Genomic DNA, 26,990 nt, shown 5'->3' with positions numbered 1-26,990 from the left:
CACTCTGTATATAGAAGAATCCATATGATTAACCAGCTTTATCCTACATATCCAGACGAATTATCATAATTGCATTACATATAAATAACACTGTGAATTTACTTTTGGTTTTTCATCATATTGGTCTTCAAGAAACCGAAGAAGCTGAACACAATAGTGAAGCAGTTATTAGTGAAATCACGAGTAAGTTGAAGACGATAGTGCACAAAAATATAAAACCGCTACTTAAATCAAAAGGGAAACCATCGGACAAAACGCAACTACGTGATGTAAGACCAAAAGTGAAACCTGGTCAGTCAATAAGGGAAAGATTACCTCAAGTTAAACTAACTAGGTTATGAATAGACTACATAAACATAACTTATAGTTACTTAATTACTAAAAGTAAATCTGCAAAATGTGAATTATGCTAGACTACCCATAATTTCAACAATCAGAACAAGACAACAACGTTAAGAACAAGTACTTGACACAAACTCAAATACCTGGATCTTTTTAAACGCCTGAATAACATTAGAATTCTGTAAACAAATATTCTTATTAGAATGAGAATTTCTATTTACAATTTTATCTGGTGTTTATTAGTTTTATATTCATATTCCATCGACCAATTATATAAATCAAAAATGATCACCGTTATGATAATATTATTTCAAAGAAAATTTTCTATTCACCCCATCTCTTTATGTCATAACATTACCTTAATTCTAATGATAACACTTGTTATTTCCATCTTTATTCCGAAGCATTACCCTCAAATGTTAAGCTTAAAATTCAAAATTTCTACCGTAAGTACAACCTGAAAAGGAAGGGGCGAGGGCCAGGAAAATATAAAAACACGTGCCAAGAGAGTAAAGAGAGAGAGAGAGAGAAAGAGCTATTGGGGGGAATAGAGTAGAGGGAGTAAGTTCTTACAACTCATTTATTATTCATTTTGGCTTCACTTGTTAGAGAGGCGCGTGCTTTCGCTCTCTACATTTCCTGTCCTTGTTTCCTGTATAATGACAACGGTGCGATAGCAATCTTGAATTCTACTGACAGTGCCTCTTCCGTTATACTAAGTGGCGGAAGATAATTATAAAATGCCATCAAAATACGGAGCAAAACATGCAGTAACAAAATTCTATTACTTCCAAGATGTTGAAAACATTTTGAAATTACAAACCTAATAAATAAATTTCATCGATAAACTCCAATTTATATATTACAAAGAATAAAAATTCGATCTTCTGATTCACCACAAGTTTATAATAACTTTGAAAGAGACCAAATTTCAATATTTATTTATAATATCAAATCACCAATGTGTTACATCGCCTAAATACTGCTTCTATTCGTCTTGGCATATTATAATCTAACATATTGCAGTCATGTAGTGTAAAATTTGTCGCAATCCTGGAAGGGTTCTTTTATCCGAAGCTTGACTTCATCTTAAGCTACACGGTTTCAATAGACAAGGGTTTTAGACTGTGATATTGTTTTTGACATACCATCCTTCAGTTTCTCAATCTTATCAATCAATCTCAATACATTCATTATTATTTGAACGTATGAATTTGAGGCATTAATTTAATTTGATGCACATTAAGATGTTTATCAGCATAATACCTTCCAATAAGTGTAAATTTTCCACTCCACTGATATGGATCTTCAAATCATAACAGAATGGAATGCCATTTGCTCAGAGACCATAATTTGTATTTTTTTGTCCAGACTGTATACGTATTTTTGTTCTGAATTTTTGTCAGTAAGGGCCTCAATTTTGCCTACGATATAAATATTTAAAAGGCGAATAATAAGCAAAAAATAAAAACCTGCCTTGTAAGTTTTAGGATCTAGCATTTGGCTCTTTCAACATTTTTTGTGATTGTTTTATTCCATAATATTTTCTATAACGCCCTCTTTGCATGATAATCTTTTTCAGTACTTTTAAATTGATTTCCGAATAATGGGACTGATTTACAATTTTTAATTTTTGAGCCACGGATCTCGTTGTGTCGAAATACCTTATATCTTATTAGCGGAATCGGCAAACGTTGTTTTGCCGTATAAATTATTTCTATGAAACATTTTTTTGTTCAATAAAAATAACTGACTTACTATAAGTGGGTAGGGATGTACTTAAATCGAAAGCACTGTAGACAATGACAGTATGCGTTATTTAGGTTAATAAATTATTATTTATCAAAGAAACGAATATATTTTAAATGACAATTCTTGATAGCTTTCGAGCATCAGAAATGATTTTTCATATTTTCACTATTAATTATGGCAATCTCTCAGTGCAATAAAGTGTACAATATTCTTGGTTAGTCCCTCTTTAGCCTTTATAAACAAATTGGATGCTTTTCCCACGCAAGAACATACCATATATAGTTGTCGGTGGGAAAAATATGGTGTTTCCAAATCTAAATCACATATAGAGAACGTCTGGTCTTGTGACTTATCCCTTGTCATTGCGAATGCCAATCTTATTGGGAGTTGATATCAATTGGCACATCTGTAGGAATCATAGGGATTCGTGGCAAAAATACATTTTTTCCATTGATTATTCAATTACTAATCGTGTGCCATTACATAGCCGTGATGGGGTCAAATTACAGAGCAAAATAATCGTAGATCAATCCTTCAATTGTAAATGGTGTGTTGGCATTCCTGGCAAATCCAATGTATTTAAAACCTCAATTAGATAAAACACAGCTTAGTTGAGATCGCAAACTTCATCGATAGATTTCTATGACACCAAGTCCCAAGGCAACAACTGTTTTTTCTTGAAAATTTAACGTTCAATTTTTTGCTGTCAAAATCGCTCTTGCTGCCAACCAATTATTAATTTTATATTGTATGTGTATGTCAGAAAATTCGCTCATCTTCGTGTTCTTATATCTAGATTTGATTGGTCGTCGACTCAAATTGGCTCCTTTGCGTTTACTGGAATTGCTTACTGTACATATAAATAAAATAGTTATTGGTGATAAACAGTGACTTAATATTGTATTCGTTTGCTTATTATTTGACTACCTTTCACATTAAGAAAACACCTTTCTGTTTTGATTTAAAACTATTTCCAAAAAATGGTAAGTACAATATGTACAGGTATAGTAATGGTCGTTATTTAATAATAAATTTACGATAAGTGTAATGGATAGAGTTGCACAGAAAAATTAAAATAACACGTCTAATAGTCACTGCTATGATCAATACACAAATAAAACTAACAAAATGGCCGAAAACTGTATATATATGTTTGGTGGATGAGAGGTGACAACGGAAGAGCTGATAAATGAATAGATGATCAGTTATCGACCGGCGAAGGTAGAAGATCAAATTAAATTTAAAAATAACATAATTAAAGATAAATGGAATTATAGACTTTGAATAAGAATTTATCGTACTACAAATATTATATTCTATTGCTATCTGGCAATAGGGTTATTACGGATCTGTGGCTAAAATTAAAAATAAAAATCCCGATGGAACAATAGATAGATTGAGTGAAAAATTGAGACTAATATGAATTTTTTTATTCTAAGTGATGACAAACTAAAAATGTTGCCAAAAAAATTAAAGTTCATAATAAGGGTTGATCGTAGTAGGTTGAAATTTAGGGTTATATGTATTTTTGAATTCTGTATCATAAACAAATAAAAACGAAAAATTTCACCCAAAAAATATTAAAAAAATATGCACATAAAATTTGAGTTTTTGTATTTCACGTCAGTTAACGTAAAAACTATTACAGTTACAGATCTGATACCTGGTTTATTGAAATTTTCAGGTCAAAATACGTATGGATCAAACAAATTTGCACAACAATTTCAGAAGATTTCAATTTCAATAGAAATTGACGGTACCAGCATTGAACAGATTATGGAAACTAACTACTTAGGCATCACACTATCAAGCTATGTAGATGTAGAATCAGAAGTAAAAAAACAAATACAGAAAGCCAATAGAGCAGCAGGATGCCTCAATAATACAATATGGAGAAACAAACATATTAGACTGGAAACTAAGACTAGAATTTACAAAGCACACACACAGCAGAAACGCGACCGGACACGTCCAAAACACAAAAAATGTTGGAAACAGCTGAGATGAGAGAACTGAGGAGAATAACGGAGAACACACTAAGAGATCGAGTAAGTAGCGACAACATTAGAACAACATGTAACGTGGAGAAGATTAACGAGTGGTTATTGAATAGAAAAAAAGAATGGAACAACCATATAAATAGAATGACAGATGATAGGATAGTGAAAATCGCAAGAGATAAAGCGCCGGTCGAGAGAAGTGTCGGTCGACCCCGGAAAAGATGAAGCGATAATATAACTTAAAACCACAACAAAAGAAAGAATCAGGCAGAATTGCATATATAAAAGATAGAAGAAGTAGAAGAAGAAGAAGAATTTCAGACCCGAGACATCAATATGGCTTCTTATTATTGGTGGATCAGGAATCCGGGCGAAATCTATCGCTCACTATAACTCGCTTACGAAGCGTTTTTGGAAGTTTTTTTATGTGAACTTTTTTCCTTATATTTACCTATAAAATCATTTTCCGACAGATTGGAGTACTATTCCGAAACGCCCTGTATAAGATTAGCATTGCCAGCGATTTGCGAATGATTTTGACCTTTTAAGTGCAAATAAATAATCACTTCTCTTTCAGTATTAACTCACGAGTAGTTAACATTTATTATTTGAAAATGGATTAAGTCAAAAGTAGTAACTTAACAACGTCAATTATTATTATATGTTTTACGATGCCTACCATTTCTTCAACAAAACACATTCAATTCGTCTTTTACATATATTTTACTGAACACTAACCATATTTTCTTAAGCTTTATATAACGAAATAAAATTGTGAACACGGTTAACTACTTATCAAAACTAGTGAAGCTTCTTCTAGAAGATTTTTCCAATGATTATTTTTAAAACCCGTGACTTGGTCAAACATATAGCAACCAATTCCAGGACGAAATGATGAAATTGTTTTCTAATATAAATTCCACATAAAACATTTCTGTTTTGTTTGTTATAACCTGCACTTGCAGATAAAATCCATAATTAATAGGAAGCATTTGAAAGAAATGAATATCATACCACAGATTAATCGCTGATAATATTATATTAATAAAGACATTTAAATTCAAAAACTTTTACATTGTAGCTGGAAGTAACCATGATTGGAAAATGATCTTATGATTACTTCATAAAATCAGCATATTTCAATGAAAGTAAAGATAAATTAAAACTATAAATTATTTATGAGCTCATTAAATTTTCATCTAGTTCCAATAGAAGCTGAGAATAAATTATTTATGATGTTTTTTATCGGTATTGGGGCGTTTTATTTATAATTGGTGAAAGTAACTGTTAACACGTGATAATGAATGAAAATGAAATTCAATTATGGGAAAATACATTTATCCCTGATTATTAGGAACCTGTGAACTAGAAGTGGTTACTGGTTCTATTTTTTGTTTGAGGCATATATATTTATTAATAAATATGTAGATTTAACCGATAATGGGGCATTTTTTATAGCTGATTTTGCTCTGAAATTATTGCGTCTCTATAAAAATAATTGCATTGCACTTTGAGACGTGTTGCTTGTAGGCTATGGTAATACTCAGATGAAATAACGCTCAAAGAAAAATTTTTGTTATCAAAATTATACTCTCTTGGCATTAGCTGAAAGCTGGAAGATTTCTTAAATTATTAACACGCAACTAGTGATGATATTTTCACATTCATTAACACCATTTTGTATAAATAAATACAGCTTGACTCGCTTTATCAATTTCAGAATGGTCGTTGCAGGGCTATCCACTTAGGAACTTGGAGCCTGACCTTTACCTACCTACTCCACGTTCAGAATTAGTTAAGGGTTTAATATTCAAAATCGAATCGAATCAAATCTTTTCCCGCATTCCGCAATAATTTGAGGGAATATTTACTGGAAAATGCCTTCTACTCTGTAGATAATTTCTATTCTAATAATAATATTTAATTTCAGGCATGCTGCGTACTGATTTAATTATGCTATGAACTCATATTCTAATTATTACCTATTACTATTACCCATAATTTCCTTACTCATTGTGGTTTCCTTCTGTATATTGAAATTATATTGTATTTGTATCATTATTTAGTTATTGTTATGTTTGTGTTTTAGTTTTTACAAGATTTTGTCCTCAAATTGTAACAATTTTTTGACAATAAAGTATTTCTCTTTCTTTTTCATCTAACAATTTTATTATAATTCTGTAAATACTATCTCAAAATTACCCATACAATCTAATATATTAGATATTAATATATTTGTGATTTGAATCCGAACCCACAAAACAAATCCTAGCTCTGATCTTCGTATCGGCAGATAATTAAAAGGGCTGATCCTTTTGCTCTAATCCTGACCCATTTACACTAGAAAATTGGCAAAGATATAATTTTCATTTTCCAATATAATATCTGTTAAAGTCAACACATTTTTTTATTGATATTGTAGTATTTATAATTCGTCTCGACAGAAAAATTGTACAAATTTTCCAAGCCATTGATTTATCATCAATATGACTTGATTATCGCTAAAAAAATCATTTACCACTCAAGTGCTCTTCAAGATTTGGTCGGTAATCGCTGGAGGCTAAATGTGGAATTGCGAGAAAATCTATTTGGGGCAAGTTGTTTGAAGAACCACAAAAACAAAAAGCTCTGTTCCATTTTTATCAACAATTCAACTCTCTGTCGTCAAAATAGCACTTTATCAAACAGACCATCAGGCTCTCCTACACAATCGGCGTTTATGACGTAATATCTATTTGGAGCGGATCTCGGGCGGTATAAAATTAACACCATTATTCTTGTAAAATTAAGCTACATTTATTTTCGTCAAAAAAAGAATATCTATTTGGAGCGAAGAATATACTTTTTATAAATTCTCCAAGCCCATTGTTTTGATTCATAAGCAGCGAAGCACAGGCATACTAGTTTGTATTTATTTTGAATTTTTTCTTTGTTTTGTTCAGTACGAAAATGTATATTTCTAAATATAACTATTAACCAACTGGCATTAATATAATCTGAAAGAATTTTTTTTAAAAAAGTTAATATAGAAAAATTAAAAAAAAATTTAGTGGACTCACATTATGTCTTGGAGACCACGAATTGCACATAATTGATGCATCCTCTAATATTCGACTCTGAAAAAAGATAAAACAAACATGTAGCTTCTAAAATAAAAAGATGAATAGTTATATTTTTAAGTAGTAGTTGTTTCAATTCATAAAAGAATACTTAATAAAATTGTCATTTTCTAACACATTTATTTTTAATTTTCATTTTATTCATTATATATCGGGATGGATGTCGTTTGAGCTCGCTAATCATTGATTTTTATCTAACAAACTTAGGTTATAAAAACCATCCTCCGAGGTCTTCTAATAAATTTTGTACACTATAAGTTCTATTAGAACTCTATTAGTGTTCTCTTAAATTACACCTGATTTCTTCATATTCTTTATAATTCTTGGAGATTTTCAAATATAGAATACAGGTATAGCTCGATTTGGTGCCCACCAGCAAATGTTTCATTGCCTTTTGAAGTATCTAAATATCTATTTCTTATATACCACAAAACATTCACTACATCTCGTCATTCTTTGTTTTTAAAGGAATCTTCTGCATGAAAATATCTTGGAGTTATTCTAAACTCAATCTTTTATGAGAGTCTTAAGCACTTTAGTATTGAACTGTTTCCAGTAATCAATCGATATTTTTTCCTTTGATGCTTTCTGTATTACTCTTCAACTTTTAATGCCAGTTCTTTCAAAATATTATCTGATGCTCTAAACATTGCATTTTTATGAAAAGTATAATACAACTTGCACGGACTAAAAGTTTTTTTTAGATATTATGTATTTGGTACGTGGGTGTGAGACTAAACATTTCGGAAATTGGAGAAAGTAATTTTCAGTTCAGAAGGATCCTACACGTTGATGTCATTGTTTTACAAATATATAACAATATCAACAATAACATATCGAGAGTCCTAAATAACGAGGTTTCAACGTGGTTAGACGTAAATGCAGTTATCTCATGTTTTATTTATTTCAACCACTTTCGCGTCTTCAGCTATTTGTTACTTGAAAGATAACCAAAAGAATTTTATGTTTTCAGATGGCTGCGCTTATCAAAATAGAAACTTCATTCTCTTCAATCACTTCCAAAGCTTGTCACGGTCATACTCAGATGTACTCAGAGTGTAACTCTGTTCACAGTGCAGTTGGGCGAAAACTGAGAAATAAAGTGAAAAATCTGCCATGTAATTATATAGCTGTTTACGGAATTAAGCAGACCCTAGATATGGGTTTATCAGAGCATATATCCTAAACGACGATTTGATGACACAACGGTTGTGAATAAAGTTTTTGCCTACAACCAACTCCAAATATCATCTTTAATTTAAGCATCTATAAGAATACTGGTATAATTAGGTGATTGTCATTTATTTCACAATAATTTCTCCCATGATGATCAAACTTATTTTTTTATAGTCTGATAATTACTGACTATCTATTTGGTTTTCGTTACTGTTGCTTGGTTTAACAGAGACTAATTTATACATATCAATATCACCTTGGTTGTCTAACTATATAAATACAACTTTTAACGTAATGTGCATTAGTGTTTTTATTCCATAATTAGATCTATATTATACTGTACAAAACAATCGTGATCATCTTCGAGCTCAAACCAAAAACAATGTGCAATAGTGGACTAAATCTTTCTTTGAAACAGACGAACTATTCGAGATGTACTGGTATATTTATGAGACGATGTACAAAAAAAAGAAATAGTCCAACCGCTTATTTATCATGAGAACGTGTCGTGTTACTAATTACAAGCTTTTGGTACCCAATTTCTTTCTATCTATCAACATCCACGTTATTCGCCAGACTGAGCCAATACCAGTCCAGATATTAGAAAGGAAACTACATCTAGAAATGTTGCTTATCACCGATTTAATATTGAAATCATTACATACTGTCTAAAAGCTCTACATTGAAGGATATTATTCAAATTTAATGTTGCAACTTCCTTCTCAATAAAATAATTGACTGTATATTCATCATACGTACCACATGATAAATTTCTTCTTTTCATAATAATCTTCTACCGTCTGTTAATTTTTCAAATTCTACACATTTCTCAAATGGAATTTATCGCGATGCCTTTTATCGTTTCATTTGTAAGGCTTATTGGAGTTAAGTCACTCCCATTCAATATTTTTTCCTACGTACATATTTTCTTCGTTCTTTCTTTCTTGATTTTGTAAGTCGTGCTCCATATATCTTCTTTACCTTATTTTTTCGTTTTTTATTTTATTCTCTATTTCTCCTAAGAGTTTTATTTTTGTTCTCTGCTTCTTTTTGATTTTTTGTGTCTATGCTTCTGCCAATATGGGTATGGATACTTTTTATTTGTTTTGGTTTTTTTTTTGTTTTGATTGTCGTTAAGCGACTAGAAAAACGTTTGGAATTTGTTAACTTAATTGCTGCATCGTATTTTTTAATACCGAAGACGTTAGTCTCCAAATTAAATATATATCGAGCTGGAACTTCCATTAAGCTCAGAATACAAGTCTTCAAATTATTTCCTATTCGAATATATCAAGGGGTTTGAGCTATGGTGTTTTCTCCTAGTCTTGTTAGAATACTCTATACCTATAATAAAGAAGATGAATCAACGTGATTTTCATGTTCATGCTAATCTTAGACTGCCTGATAACGTTTTTATTTCGTTAATGTTTCGACTCAAGTTCATCTTTCTAAATCTAATCTGCTTCGCCTCAAGAACTACAGCCAACATAAGCTGGAAGAAATTCAAATCATTCGCGCACTAGCTTTATCTTTCTAATTCGCAAAATATACAAAAAGAAATTATGGATCCTGGCGAATCTAGTCAGTATAATCAAATATTTTGATGGAATTATTGCATTGTTGTCTTTAACAAGTATGTAGAGTTTACATTAAATTTCATCGCTCAAAGTAGTGCAAGATCGATGTCAGTTACAACTATACGAATATATAGGTAAAACTAATAGAAGAGTGTTAAAAACTATTAGTTGGGTGAAGCACAATCGACTGTCTTAATTGTCGTCTTATTCCAGTATTGTAGCTTAAGTTAATGGAATGCCAAGTTATTTCAAACTTCTTGCTTCTAGTTTTATATTTTGTGTCTTATCCTTTCGGCTTAATATCATCGTTTCAGTCTTATGTTCGTTCATTTTCAAAGTTTGTTCTCTCAATAAATTTCTCATCTGAATTCAGTAAATTTGATTGCGAAATGCGCATTTTTAAAAATAAGTAATTGCTTCGTATGTAATATCTTGTTAAACAATAAAAAATGATCAAACCGTCGGTTGTGATAAACCCATCAATCTAATAAAATGCATTAAGTGTATCCCTTAATTCAATAATTCGTTTCTACTTTATGACACGAGAGTCTGTTCGTAACACGTGCGTGTAATTTTGAGTCGCATTAAAGTACCGGGGAAAGGGGTCCTGAACCACCCCGTTGAAGCGTCGAGCCTCCAGTCCCTTAGACACGGCATAACGCGTGCTGCAAATTGGAATCTTGATAATTATTTGTAGTGGCGGCGGTTTGTTTTGTGGGAAAGAAGAGTATCCATCAATTATACTTATCGGTAAAGTTTTAGTTTATTGTAAACGTCTTTCTCTCATTTTTATGGTAAATATTCAACGTTTTATTTCAAATTAAGCTCAAATTTTTTGTCAATGATAACTTTATAGAACATTCGACTTGTATTTAACACAACACGTCAGAAATTAGCCATATTAATAAAATTGAATGAGAATATATCATAATCCTAGCAAATGAATATGCAAAGATAATGTTATTAATCACAAAAATTTGAAAAATAAATAGAAATCGTCAGGTTTCGAAAGATTGTTCGAAAAACAGGAATGGCGAATTTTTAATATGATTAACCTGAATAATAAAAAATACTTTCAAAAATACTAAATGGAAATGAATTTTCAAACATTCTCTTTCGACCAAAAGTGCATTGAATGAACATTTCCGAGGTCTTATTGACGCGAAAAAGTTCAACAAAAGGTACTGAACGATCATCGAATTGAGATAGTGAGATAGAGGCTACCAGCATATCAAAAGAACAGATTATACAGACTGAAGAACTATGCATGGGTAAGGTATCCACGCATTGGATACCACTTTTGCTAACTTAGGACCAACAACTTATACGAATGAATATTTCTCAGGCCGTATTGCTGAGGCTTGAACAAAATGAATCGAATTTTTGCGTCGATTCATAAATGTAGAAGAAACCTGGAATCACCACTACATTCTTAAAATGAAAAAACAAGTAACACAAGGCAATGGGGCGTACCTGCTCCGGACAAGGTAAATACGGGATCATCCTCCTGAAAGGTAACGACGACTGGTATTTTGGATAGTTTCATTAACAATTGTTAAAAAAAAGTATACAATAGGAGAATTTTACGCATAATTGCTTGATAAGGAAAAGGTCAAAGAAAGAACTTTTGCTTTTTCATAAGGATAACGCATCGTCTCGATGATCGCGGTGGCTAAAATACACGAACTTCACTTCGAATTAGTTGACCATCTATTGTATATATGTGAGTATAATAATGGAGAAATATGCTTAAATTCCTTAATAAAATGACTAAAAAATGAAGTATGTCAACGACAGAATGATAAACGAGCAATAGACAGCCCAATGCTTATATTAATTCAACGCCATGTTTCAGCAAAGACTATTTAATAAGTTACTTATTTATTTACGATGCCGATATAGTAGATTCCGATTCTTGGGGGCCTTTCTAAAAATTATGCAGCTTTAACGTGCTTGGAAATGGAATTTGAAGATTCTGTTACATAAATACACAGCAAATTAAAGTGTATTACAAAGCAATCAACTGATCATTAAAAATGGTAAAAAGGAAAATTATACCTACAATTATACAAAATAAATCTTTCTTGATAGTGCTTCGCTGAATCAAAAAGCTTAGTACGAATCTACATTTTAAGATAATAGCATTTCTTCCAAAATAATGGAACTTATTACTATTTAATATCTCAGTGAAGTGCAACATTCTGTAAATGAATTATCATAAAGAAGGAGAAGGATTAAACAGCATAATTTATTCGTCGTGTTATATTTTCAAACACGCTTTTTGTTACATAGGATTACTTATTCTCAACGTCTCCCCGTTATACCTAGTAGTTGATCAAAAAATTGTAATGAATCGTGTGGGTTTAGAAAACAACTTGTTGAGCGAAATACTACTTTCACTCACAACTTGATCTTAGTTGTGCTTAAAAGAACAAAAGTTCAACGTGTGTAAACTTGTGATGTGGTTAGTGAGGTATACTTTCACTTGCAGTACTAGTTACACTCTTAGAAGCTAAAAAAGTCATGAATAAAAAAATTATTATCTGTCAACATACTCTCTCTTCACTTCCACACTCTTTTCAGAAGCTTCTATGTCTTAATAAAAATATGAAGCATCTTTATAGTCAAAATGTTAGTATATCGCCTGTTTAACTGCATCGTTCCTATTAAGTTTTTTATTCCTTAACACGGCTTCAGCTTTACGAAGAAAAAATAATCGGACTGGGCCAGATCAGGGCTATATAGTGGGTACCCAATTTCTGTGAAATAACATTGTTGTACAGTAGCTTTGGAAAGGTAGACGCACACCTCGGCTAATTTTGCTGCGCCTTTTTTCCATAACTTGTTGATACAACTGCTTTAATAAGTCTGAGTAATATTCAATCAAATGTTCACGGTTTTATTTGATTCATGTAATTAAAAAGATACCCTCGTCGTCCCAAAATATTGTGGCTATCACTTTTATTGTGTTTTTCGTGAACCTTCCTTTTTTGACACCGGCTCTCCTTTCCGATGCCACTTCACAGAATCTCTTTTGGATGTCGGATCATAGTAAAAGACTATAGCTCCATCACACTTTCGTGATCCACTCAGCAAAACTTTAAAAATCTCTTACATTTCAATCGACGTTGCTTCTACACTACGCTGGGAATTCGAATTTCCAAGCGCCAGTCACTTAAAATAATTTCTTCCACTAATTTAATGTTTTCTAGAATAGTCACCAACACAGGACCTCCCGCATGTGCATTTTCTAATGATTCTCGTCCCCAGCGAAACAACTAAGGCCAATTTTTAATTGTTTAAAATGATAGAAGTTATTGTAAACGGCAGCTTCCATTTCGTTTTTCATTTGTGTCATTGTTAATCCTTCTTCAGTCAAACATGTTATCACAGCGTGAAACTCAATTTGGGACATTTTTCAAAACAATTTGACTAAGCTCGAACTCTACTATAATAAAATGAATTGAAGTAACAAGTTGAAACTTTGTGTAAAGATAGTTGAGACATATTACTGACGCATGCATCAAGATTTTTGGAACGCCCTCTATTTACTTTATGGGGCTAAAAACCGCACTATGTACGTCATGTTATAATACTACCCTGTGAAAATACGACTTCTTTAAATAAGAAATTAATAATTCACTATTCATCCAAAAAATAGTAGTGAATGACTATTAAATAAAAATTTATTTAGATTTTTATTGATATCCGGAATGCATGACTTTTCTTTTTTCTTTTCCACTTATTTAGTATTTGTTCAGATGTGATATATATATATATATATATATATATATATATATATATATATATATATATATATATATATATATCAATGATTATTCCCTATCTTCGATTACTTTGAGCTTTATTAGGAAATTGAACCTAAAAAAAGAACGAAAATGTGTTCGTTAACGTAAATCCTTTATATTTAGGTATGATAATTTTTCAAGACTTATTTAATTTTTTCTGTTCATAAATAAAGTAAATGTTTCATTTCGCGAACAGTTTATTGAAGAACTTCCGTTTTTAACCTAAAATTATAACATTATTATTTTTTATTACGAGGAGGATGCTACATGTTTCAAGAGAAAAGTAATTACCATCCACATAAATGCACTTTGGCCATCGAAGCTTTCGTAAATCAAGTCTTTTAGAATGCTCTGAAAAAATTTATAAACTTCCTCATTTATCTTATCTCCCGATGTGAAACGTCGACTACTATGTTTCTTAAGCCTAAAGGATAATCACATCTGGCAAAATCCGGCGATTAGGATAAATGTTACATTATTTTCATATAAAAAGTCTGTCTATTGTGTAGTTTGTGACGATGTCTCATCGTGACGCAACATTAACCCGTGAATATTACCTAACTCAAAAACAAGCCGTGAAATTTTGTGCTCTACGAGTTGATCTTAAACTTAATTCCTTCCACCACTCTTGCACTCCGAAAGAAAACTGTGTACATAACTTTCTTGACAGATTTTTCCTTTTCGCAATTGTTCATCTTGGCGAATCTTCGTGAAACCACACACTAATTTCCTGGCAGGTAGAAATATAATAAAAAAGTATATTTGTTTCATTTGGTGTTCTAGAAAAAACACGATGTCCACTATTTCCCATTTCTAGAGTTTCCTGAGCGATTTTTACTTGTTCTGTCTCTTGAAAATGTTGAACGTATGTGGCGTATATTCAAGTTTTAAGTATTTCATAGAACTCTTCATTTCAAAATATTATAGTTCTTCCAATATCAATTGCAGAAGACAATTATGCGAGGAACAATCAATATTTCATAAATACGCACGGCACTCATACCAAATTAAGAAATGATTAAGAAAATAATGTTTACTCCTCGTATAAAATTCGCTAAACATCTAACAAACCATCAGTTCACGAGGACTACACTGTTTACCAATGAAAACATCGAATCGTAAACATGAAAGCATTTCTATTGGCCGAAGCTGTATGTACACAATTTCTTCGAAATACTCCTGCAAGACAGCCTGCGATAAGCAGTGGCTTTGCTAGGTGAGATTTATTCAATTCATTAATTTCTTTAAATAAATAGAAATATGGCGTTCTTTAGACCTTGGGCGAATGAAAATACACAGTGTAGTGAGAAAAAAGACAGATATGAATTTAATAATAAAGATTAAGATATACAAACACTGCAAGTTATTTTAAACATATTCAAATGTTTAAATAAGGAAGAATTTATTGAGTAGTCACGGAAGGGGTTGCTGTAGATCATTCACATAACCGAAAAACTGAAATCAGTTGACAAAGCTACTCAAGAGTTTATACGTAGGACAATTTATAGTTTATATAAGGAGAAGAGAGTTGCTTCATAAGAAGAAATACAGCAAGAGGTAGCAAATTATCCAGAATATAATTATACCAGTTTAGAAACATTGCGTCAACTTTTATCAGCATGTAGTTTTAATCACAAAAAACTGAATAAACGGATGGCGATAACCGAATCGTCAATGATCGTTCGATGACGACAAGATTATTTGCGTCAGATAAAAGACTATGTTATTATAGTTAATATTAAGTTATAATAGACACATAATTTATTGTGATAAAACATAGTTTGACAGTCACGTTGACAATAGTAAAGCTGATTAGCAGCTAATTATCGTGAAGATGTGACAGCAGAATTATTTTAAAAGTGCTTTTAGCTAACAATCGCGGCAACTCCTTAGGATACCAAATAGTAGTATTAAAAAAGCTCAAATTTTAGCATTTATGCATTTATGAATTGTTTGTTATTAAAGATCTAAAGTTACAGGAAATTTATTATATTGACAAGCTGTGCAAAGAACAGGTCATACTCTTCTCAGACTACCTCCTCACTATTGCATATTTAATCCTATAGAATTAACATGGACAAACGTAAAATCAGAATTACGAAAATGTAATCAGTTTCCAGAACTCAGTTAAGAGGTTGAACTCGTGAAGAAAGTTCTAGCAGCAGACCGCCAAGAGCTTTGGAAAAACTGTGTTGAACATGTTATCAAAGAAGAAGATGAGGATGTGGTATCACCCTCTTTACAAACCACCATAATTCAATCTGAAATGTTTTTTCTTTTGTTTTATTTTCAAAGAATTCATTTTCTTTCATGGTTTTTGCTTTGATATTTCGTTTTCCAGAAAAAAAAAACGAATGAGGTACAAAAAGTGCTCAGTTCACGTCTGGTACCCTGTTGAAACCAAACTGTCTTACCGGCCAGTACATTTTACTCGTCTATTTACATTATATAATTTAATATTCAGTTGTAGCAAGTTAACGAGGTATAATAATGATTTTTTTCTAAGTTCCAAGTAGGACTACAATTAAATGCATATGTCTAAATAACGGCGTAAAATACAAATGACTAGATTAAATTGAAAATCTTTAAAAAATCAGACAAAAATGTGAATGTTGTTGAAATGGTAGAAAATAAAACAGATTATAGAATTTAATAAAGCATCAAAGAAAAAACTCCTATATGAAAGATAGTCTTACAAAAAATGTCGCACGAATTGGTATTTGCAAAATATTTATTCACAATTTCTTACAGTGTACTTATGGTAATAGCAAAAGATTGACTCCAGCCTCAAATAAAAATATATTCAGTCAAACATCCCTACCGATATTATCGTATCAATAATATTATGAGCAATCAAGTTGATAGTCTTTTTATGAAATTTCATACTCAAAGACACACACACACACACACACACACACCGAACGAAAATCTCAGGAGCTCTAAAACAGTGATACAACTCCAAGCCCCGCCTTTACAAAACGATCGGCCAATAGACTGGTGCATATTATCGATCGCTACGTCACTTCCTCTCCCCCACCACAGCCGCCATTTTACCCCCCCTACTAAAGAGTCCCGACTCTCTCCCAATGCACAATGTGAATGTTTATACAGATTGAAGGATTTTTCGGTAAACAGGTGAAACTAAATGCTGTTGGATGTTGACTGTTTTTTTGATAGAAACTCCTCTCTGTTAGTATAAACATGAGTGACTAGGATTATTTGTTTTTTCATCTTAAATTAAACTATACTTTATATATAATTTATGAGGTAGCAGCAGAATCCGTAACAATTTATTTATACACTTCTAAACAGCTAAATGGCTTGGAATTGACTCGACCTCATTGATTGGAAAAATAAAATGAAAACTTGGTAACGTGTAATGTGTTTGTGTAAAGTATGACTCAGTGACATGCAATATGATTATATTGTACTATTGTATTGAAAAAAATCATGTCAGTAACAGTTAAATTTATCATCATTGTCATAAATGCCAAAATTATTCGAACTCCTTCAATTGTCGTTTAGTAAACTCATTAGAAGCCGATGTAGAGACGATAATTACTCAAATTTAACGATCTGATCAAATATTGGAAGAAATACTTTTGTCAATCATAGAAATTTAACAAATTCCACGTAATTTTGTCAATTGATTTCTACTTTCAACTGCTGCATTCCATTTTCAAAATAAGAATTCATACGAGATATATCCATAAAGTAAATTCCGTTTGGTTATGCAAAAAAATAACTTGTACAGATACAGATAAAATATTTATTGTAATCTATAACAATTAAACCAATTTTTTACATATCTTCCGAAAGTTTTTGTATGCCTTCTTCAAACAAGGTTACCACCTGTGTTTACAACCATGTGGTATCATGTTCTTTCAGCTCCCCATCTAAGTTTCCACTATTCTTTATTATCATAGTTCCATTTACACCATCTCGTGAAATGTGTTATCAACACGATACATCAAAGATGTCAAACTTGTTGGTATTTGATCAAGAAGTTGAAAGTGAGCAGTTTCTGTTGATATCTCCGCTCTATATGTATTCTGTAATGTGATGGACTAACTATAATATTCCAATACTATTTCATACTAACTATAATATACTAATGTATATCCAGAAACATAACCAATTAGAAAATTCCATTCGTACAATAGCAAAGTCTAATATCTAAAATAATAATTTTCGAAAAAACGAACGAAAAATTTAGTGGCGTAAAAGTCGCTGCATTGAATGTTTGACTGGTCTGTTATGAAGACAAGAAAACAGCCTCTTTTTAGTGCAGTAGCAATGAGCGAGAAGTGACCGTTGCGCAAAGCGTCAGCGTTGTATAAAAACTCATTTTGTGCCGACATATTACTGTACGCGATATGGCTGAAGAATTGGGCATCAGCATAGGTAGTATTGAGCAAGTAATTCATGAACGGTTTTATACAATCATCAGTCTGTACCTGCGATGATTATTCTTGTGGTGATCTCAATCACATTTTTTCCGGATGCAGCAATCACATTCATAAAACAAACAATTTGTTGCAGTTACTTGTCAAACAAAACTACTCCCTACCTCTAAACCTCTCACACCTTTTAAGCATAGATAACCGACAAACTTTAGATCTATTAGTAAATTTTATAAAGGATATTAAAATTAATATTTAAGTAGTATCACTGAAAAATTCTGTGGCTGATGGAGTTGCTTCCAAGCCATTTTCTTTCATTCACACACACACACAGACATAAATGGCTCGGAAACCACAAAATTTCATCCATATAAGTTCCAAGACTTTTGAATTTTGAGCAGAATCTCACACACTGGGAAGTTTGCATGCGTGTCCACGAACTGGGTAGGGAAAAACTCCTTATAATCCGGATTTATCGCCATGCGGCTATTATTTATTTGATCTATGGGGCGGTCTGCGATTCGAAAGCAATGCGGAAGTAGAATCCTTTGGGCGCGAGTGATTACGTGACAAGCCAAAAAAGTTTTACGAAAAGAGCATCCGAGAATTTTTTATAACGTAACGTTTTTCGTATTTATCTAGAACAAAAAAACCACAACATATAAATAAATAGACTTCTCTAGAGATTATTCAAAAGAAACACTGTAAATAAACCACCTGCTCTTGCAAATTTACAATTATTAACTATTTTGATTTCATGTCAAGGGAAATATATATATTTACTGACTGTATATAATTCACATAATATCCTATCTTGGTTTAACATTACATAGAAATGTTTGTAAATTGCATATCTTTCTCTGAGTCTTGTATCATTTAATATATTAACAATTATAATGTACGAGGTGAATCTCGTAGGTATATAAGCACTTCGGATCGTTTTTCTGATAAGAATTGTTTATATATAGTGTCGTGTAACAAACCCCTTTAACGTAGAATTGATCTAACAAAAAATATTGTTTCTTCTATGAAAAACTCGCTATCCATCAAAAGCATCAAACACATAAAACCTGATTGGAAAAATACCGTTGACAAGCCTCTCATCTCATCAAAATATTAATACCCATAGAGCCGACATTGTACACTTCCCATTAATAATGAACCAGTACATTTTGTCAACAAAAATCAACGTATTTTAGCCGCGCCGTTAGTATTTCGACGCTTAAATCTAACGGCATCAGGACGACGACGACCAGCTTTTGACAGCTCAATAAAAGAGAAGTTAGGTATAGTGAGACAGGTAAATAAATAATATATTTCGAACGTATAGTTCTATTTTAGGTAAAGAAATTGTCGACTTTTAAGAAATATAAATACCATGACAACTGTAAAAAGTGTCCTCAGTTTAGAAACAAAAGAAGATGATTTTTAAAACGCTTCATATATTTATATCCGACTTGAAACTACTAGTCAACGTCAACATTGACGCACTATAATATTTAAAAAAATTCCATTTGCACGTATTATTACCGAGTTGCTATAACTGTTAATTAACATAACATAATTAGACTAAGTTAGAATTTTTGGAACCGTTGGTAATCCATGATTTTGACGGGAAGTATGATGGGCAGATTCAGAGATCCATTGGCGATCACGCTGCCAGTCATAATCATGAAATAAATATAAATTTAATGTGAATTTTTTGAAAAATGTATTCAATAATAAATCGTTGGATGCACTTGAAAGAATTGACATTAAAGTTTAAATTCGGACAAATGACCTATTCCTTACAGCCCACTCTATAGTTTAGTAGTTAAGGAATAAATGTTTCTTGCCACAAAAGTTTTTCCGCTAGGATTTATTTTTTCGGGAAACGACTCATTGTTGGGAGAATTAAGTATAAAATAGGTAGTCCAGTTAATAGGTTTTAGTTTACCTTCAACATATGAAGACGATAACTTGGTTATCGAAATCCGCGTCAGACATTGCAATAGTGAGTGTTGGTCTAGTGCATTGGTTCCCAAACTTTTTTGTTTCATATATCATTTTCACAATTATGCAGCTATATAACTACTAATTTTCAAGTCTCGAAAAAAAGTGAGATCTAACTAAGAAACTTGCATTGTGGTTCAGTTTCAAAGACGGATTAAAACTTTTCGAAAGAAAAAGACTAGAATTAATAGCTGGAGAAGGTTAATTATTTCATAATTAACTCAACTAAACAAATTTTCAATCAACTTTCAATTGATTGTTCTGTGAGTAGATATCAAAGAAGTTGGTCGATCAAAAAAGCGACTATATGAAACTTTATACAAAAACCAATCAATTCTCACAAATTTCATTTAGAACGCTTCCCATTAGGGGCGGAAACAGGAAGTATATTTTCTTATATTATAGGTATTTATTCAAAGATATGAATTATTACACTATTAATTATTATTATAACATTCGTAATATAATCAAAATGAGACATTTATATTAGTTTCCCTATGGAAACCAAATAAATTTTCATGGACCCGCGATTACGGTTGTAGACCCCCTTTTTTGGTCACGCCCAACGTAGACCCCCTTCGATTCTCCCGTGGACCACAGATAAACCACCTGGAGCATTTTGGGATTCAAGGGAGTAATGGTAGTGTAAACAGTGTGTTCAGAACAATTAAACTGGCTAAACAGTGATTTCTCAGACTACTCAATCATTTTAATCAACGATTTTAAGATTTTTACTACTTAGAAGAGAACTTTCTTTTAAAATGGCTCTATTTTTTCACATTTCAACCGCTTTATAATTAAATTCCATGGACTGGTTAAGCATAACTCGTTATTCTGGAATTCCTAATTTTTGTCTTATACACTTATATAAGAATTTTTGTATTATGGGAGATATGTTTCCATTGATCTTGCTTACGACATAGCCCCTTTTCTTTGATTATTTGATTATTCTCCTTTTTAAACTAATGGAGATCATATTTCGCCCTTTTATGGATATATAATAAATCTCTAAGTTCACTTTACGAAAGGGCATCTATACAAATCTACTATTCTTTCCCCAAAAAAACATATATCTCGTAAAGAGAGCCTCCTTATTTCTCTCCCCTTTATTTTGATACATGAGAAAGATTATTAGGTACGTAATCAGTTTAATAAAGAATTTTCTAATGTGGATATTTCGAAATATTGCCGTTTCTACCACAAAAAAGGACCTCCCAATAATAATGATCGATTCGAATTTGACGGTACATAATTTGACCACTAATTTTGAGTCGTGCAAGTGCAACTAATATACCAAGGTTGTCTGAATAGTTTCCGATCTAACAAAGAAATAACACATTTTTTCCATAATCATTTTTAAGTTGCCGTCTTTTTTCTCAAAATAAGCGTTTTAGCTTTCAAACTCCGTGGTTGAAAACCAGGAAAATTTTGCTGGGGCCAAATCTTGTGAATACGGTAGGTGGACAACCAATTCTCAGTACAATTTGTAAATTTTAGTCATAGAAATCACCAGGGTGTGACATTTGCTGATGAGAAATCACGCTCTCTTCAAATACGGTCTATTTTTGCTAGTTCTACTTTTACATTATCAAGCAATGCTTCATAATCACTAGGTACTGTTATTTTCTTACCTTTTTGAATATAGTTGATAAGCACAATTCCATGACTATACAAAAAAACGGTCACCTTTTCTTTTCGATCGATAAAACCGTTTTTGCCTTTCTCGAAGCAGGTTCAGTCTTGGCTGTTTTTTTGCTTTAGAAGTTTAGTACTGGGTCCTGGTTTCATCTACATCTTTGTTTTTTGTTCCACAAAACTAACTAGGTACACAACGCGTGGATAGCTTACTCATGCATATTATTTAAGTTATTATATGGCAAATGCGTTCAGTTTGATGTGACTCAAGTTGAAGGTTCTGACAACCCTCTTATCAACAAAGAGGAAGTTTGAATGAACTCGTTCGATTATAGATAGTAAATGTCTTGTAATACATATGTATATTAGGGTACCATGTACAACAGCGAATCAAAAAATCTATTGTGTCCACCTTTCTTGCTGCGATACTGGAAAACTCAGTGTATACCGCTTACAAAATTCAGAATGTCGGATGGCTGTATTTCATACGCTCCCAGGTGTAATAATCTGGAGCTACGTAGCGTCTCACCTAGAGAGTATGTGAATAGAGGTTTCATCTGCATGCTACATGATCTGTTAAGTCTAGCATCTTCAGGTGTCCATTGCTACAACATTGTCCCAACATAATTCCTGTTAGTATTCGTAGATTATTCTAGCTCAGACTGATACAGTTAACAGATCTTCTCTGGTTATAGTTTCCAAGAAGAGTCTTTGTCTGTCTCAGCCCCTGTATATTGTCACAGTAATTGGTTGTACCCATATCTACCACCTTTTCCAATGCTTTTTCTATTGTTCTGTAGCTGATACCACAGAAGGGTTCAATCCTATGTCAACTATTTCGCTTCACTCTATTCCAGTGTTTCACGGAATCCGTTACAGGGTACCTTTATCTTTCTTGGATAGCTTTGATTTGTCCAGGTATTCACAAATTAGTTTGGATTCCATGATATTGGAGCTTGGAGCTCTACAGGCTGCTTGGCTATAGGACAGGATAATGATTTCCTATTTGCAATAGTTCCTATCTAGATTGAACTGTACACAATTTCCAATTGAATGAATTTCTGCTTGGAAATTATTGGCACAGGCTTACAGAATATTTGCTATAAGTAAATGTCTTGTAAGTCGACGTAAATATTGCAACTGTAAATAATATTATCAAAAATTTAGAAACATCGAGCAGATAAAAGACTTGCATCATCATTTTTATCCATAAAAAAATCAGCTCATTCAGGAGCTCAAATTAGCAGACCAACATAGAGCCAAATAGTGACGGAACAAAATAGATTTTTCCAAATGTTTTTATCTGACTGGGCTCATCAACAAATAGAATTGTCTAATTTGGGATTCATGAAATCCTCAGACAAAATGATTAACTGTGGAGATTTTGGCCAAACGACAAAAAATTGAGAACTTCTTTGAATTTCAGGCCGGATATGCAATGACTTTGAACAGAATTCGTTACAGGAGTATTATAACGCAGTTCTTGTAGCCTAAACTGGATGGTTTGTATCTGAAAGACACCTGTATGCTATATAGTACAACGAAATAATCAAATGGCCTTCTATTCTTAATAAGTTTCCTGCAGTGGAGGTTTTGTCCATAAAGTAGTAGAAAAATGTAATTGATAACATTTTTTCTTGTTATTTATTGAGCATTTTCTACTGAGTTTTCAAAAGTTCTTCATAACTATTGGATGAAAGATATTATAAATAATCTCTTCGCGTTACCCTCTATTTTTGAACGTCAATGAAGCAGCTTTTGATTTTCCAACGTTTTGTAGGATATCTATGGCTACACGCACACTAATGAAATTTCCTGAATTAGCTCTAATACAATAATGGCCATATGTTAATATCCTGGTGCGATAAAATAACGTGTAAAATAACCACAAAGTACTATTTAGAACACGGTATAAACTCAATTTATTAGAGGAAAACAGATGGTTATATAAAACATCAAATTTTAATAAAATTTCTTCGATCGGCTACCGTCACATAATTAAGTATACTACATTGTATAGGATATTCATTCAAAATTTTTTACATGTAAAATTGAAGCATTCACAAAGTATTAATTCAAATAATTGGAAAACGTCAAATAATATTTATCAATATACAAAACATGAAAGTGTAATAATTTAATAAGAAACGAGTATATCCAATGTATCATCAACTTTTTATGATATGAAGAAGAGGTATAAATTTGGTTATATAGGGTGGGCCAGAAAGGCGTACGATTTTACAAACTCTCTTGCGTTTGAACGTTATGAGAATGAGCTGCACGGGTGGTGGGGATGAGTAGTTCGCTTCTCGGACATTTAGTCGCGATGGATTACTTCACCGGACCGCAACGTGCATTCTGCCTTGAACATGATTACAAAAATGGCGATTCGTGCGCAATTATTGTTTCGACGTGAGTTTGGATTACATGACATAAATCTGTGTCCGAGGGAAAGTTCGAAGATACTGGTTCGACTCTAAATCAGAAGCCTACGGGATGCCCAAGATCAACAAGAACAGAAGACATAATTCAACAAGTTAGAGCATCAGTTTAACGTAATCCTGGTCTATCGACTCGCAAGCGATCAGCCGAACTGGTATTCTTTGCGTCGCATTTTGTCGAAAGATCTGAAATTACACCCGTATAAAATTCAACTTGTGAAGAAATTACAGCCAAATGATTTAATTTTAAGACGGGGCTTTTGTTGGAATAATGTTGGAACGTTTACAGAGTTTCTGTTCTCCGACTAAGCCCATTTTCACTTAAATGGGCATGTCAAAAGACAGAATTGCCATTGCTGGGCTGCAAAGAACCCACTTGCAAAAACAGCCTCTGCATTCGCCGAAAGTAAGCGTTTGGGCGGCCATATCAGCGCACGGAATTATCGGACCCTATTTCTTTCAAATTCAACAGGGGCTATCTGTCTCTATAAATTCCGAACGATACATAGCTATGTTAAGAAATTTTTGCTTTCCGCAACTACAACAATTTGAAGTCAATAATCGTACGAAATGTTTTCAACAAGATGACGCGATATGTCATACTTCTAATGCCTCTTCGGCGGTCGTAAACCAGATGTTGATTGAGAAACTGATATCTCGCCGAGGTATCATTGTATGGCCGTCTAGAAGTCTGGATTATTTTGTGTGGGGATACCTGCCAGCGAATTTTCACCAATTTGAGATCTAGATTCGAGGATTGTTTGCAGCGCGATGGTGCACATCTGAATGATGTTCTTTTTAAGAAATGAATTTCCCAGATGTATATTTCAAATAAAAAACTTGTAGGTGGATTATATTCAGTTTTTTTATTATTATTGTTTTAAATTCGCAAAACTTTCTGGCCTACCCTGTAAAAGAATGCTTAATTTTTTTAATTTCTTAGACCTTTTATATATGATTATATTTCCAAATCCTGTTGATTTTAGGTCTCTTTTGTTATAAAATTTTTTAGTAAAAACTAAAGAAAAATTAATTTTTCTTGTTAAATCAGAATTTCCAAATTAATTCAGAGGTCCGTAGTAGAAATCTTTTATTTTGATACTACGCTAGATTTCTACGTCCCTCGCTTGTTTTGCAAGACTGGACCAGTCTTCGTTGCCTAGGCAAACCCAAGACTGCTCTGCATCCCTGGGACAGGCTGGTTGCTTGTAAAAATACATTTTTAATTTATTATTAATAAAGTTATTTTATGACAAATTTATATTAATGCACTCTACTATTTAATGTACAAAAAATATTAATTAAATAATTAAACATATAAAGAAGTGATACAATTTTGTATTATTCTATTTTTTATTGTCTTCATGTATAAAAGAATTTTATTCATAAAAAATTATTACTTTTAATGTCAAGATATCTATTATGGATAAGATATTAGAACAAAACTTTATATAGTTATTCAGAGTTTTGCCAAGCTTGGCTGACTATACCATGGTCAAGGTCATGTTATCAGACTTCAACCTTGCTTGAACCATTTTTGGTTTGACAAGGCCGGGTTTCCCAGCGTTGGCTTAAGCTAAGCCTCGTCGTTCAATTTTGGGGGCTCCTACATGGGCAGCTGGAAGTAAGATGGTACAAGTTAGCGTGTGCTGGGGAATGTTTACTAACTCAATAACATCAAATCTTCAGTTCGGGTTTCTAGCCTGATGAGACGTAATAACGTCGAAACTAGTCAGTAGTCACAATCTTTTCTTGCAAGTAATTGTTAATATCGACAAAAAGGTTAATTGACATAACGCTCTTCAGAGGAGATGTAATTAAATACTCGTTGAGGCATTAGCCAGGAAAGTAGTTGTTTCCCCCTTTGCAGAACAACAGTATAAATTTTCGAAATATTGAATTTCGAAATTAATTCAGAGTTGAATAGTAGAAATCTTTTATTTCGATATATATTAAACTGACGTTATCAATGTAACTGTTCGGTTGATTTGTTGTTGTTGAATAATCGCTGTTTCATGACCGGGTTTCAAATTTACTTCTTGTGAAGTTTGATTAATTGGCAAATAATAAATAGTGAGAGTGAATCGGATATAAAAAACAAAAATTTTTTGAGTACACGAAGTTAGTATATACAAAATACTCAAAACAAGCGATATAATAAATTTTATTAATATTTTAAAGTTTGATATCATCGTTATCGTCGTTCTATATACAAACCACCTATTTTATAGACGTTCAACACAGATGAGCCAAAACTTCTAATTAAAGTTCAGGCCCCTAGATGGATCTACCAGCATAAATAGATATCTAGCTGGTGAAACTTAACTTCAGACATTCTATAACTTAAAAAAAATAAGTTTATGTCAAAATAGTTATCACCGTTACTGTAATCTCAAAAAATTATTGTAATTTATAACAGGGATATACAAAAAATAATAAGCATTTGATTCTACCTTACCATATCAATTTAGTAAAGTAGATACGTAAATTATTTCTCCTCAAATCATGTCAAAGATAACAAAAAAATAACTAACAGTTTTGTGTTCATAATTCTTAGAAAATAAGATTTTTTGGTATTAAACATCGTTCGATCTAGAACTAGATCACTCTATACATTCGTGGTATCCTACTATATGTAATACATTCTATCTACACACAGACTCATTAAAAATCAAAATCGCAGAAATTTTTCAAACAGCTTGTATTCCTAAATTTCAGTCGGGCACGTCCGGGCTGAACAGCAC

General features: G+C 32.2%; 1 protein-coding gene across 2 annotated transcripts in view; it reads right to left on the bottom strand.

Annotated features, from left to right (window-relative positions):
- The window catches only part of LOC130444008 (inhibitory POU protein), a 104,366-nt gene that overhangs the window by 48,087 nt on the left and 29,289 nt on the right, over window positions 1–26,990 (bottom strand). Inside the window, exon 2 of one of the 2 annotated variants that reach the window (XM_056778960.1) lies at window positions 7,154–7,210. The exons of the other annotated variant lie outside the window; for it this stretch is intronic. Within the exon in view, the coding sequence (XP_056634938.1) occupies window positions 7,154–7,210 (57 nt within the window). The remainder of the gene's footprint in view (window positions 1–7,153; window positions 7,211–26,990) is intronic. 2 annotated transcript variants of the gene reach the window in all.

This window comes from Diorhabda sublineata, chromosome 5 (assembly GCF_026230105.1).
Source record: "Diorhabda sublineata isolate icDioSubl1.1 chromosome 5, icDioSubl1.1, whole genome shotgun sequence".
In the NCBI taxonomy this organism is placed as follows: domain Eukaryota; kingdom Metazoa; phylum Arthropoda; class Insecta; order Coleoptera; family Chrysomelidae; genus Diorhabda; species Diorhabda sublineata.
Note: the sequence above shows the minus strand (reverse complement) of the source record. Positions and strands in the feature narration are given on the sequence as shown.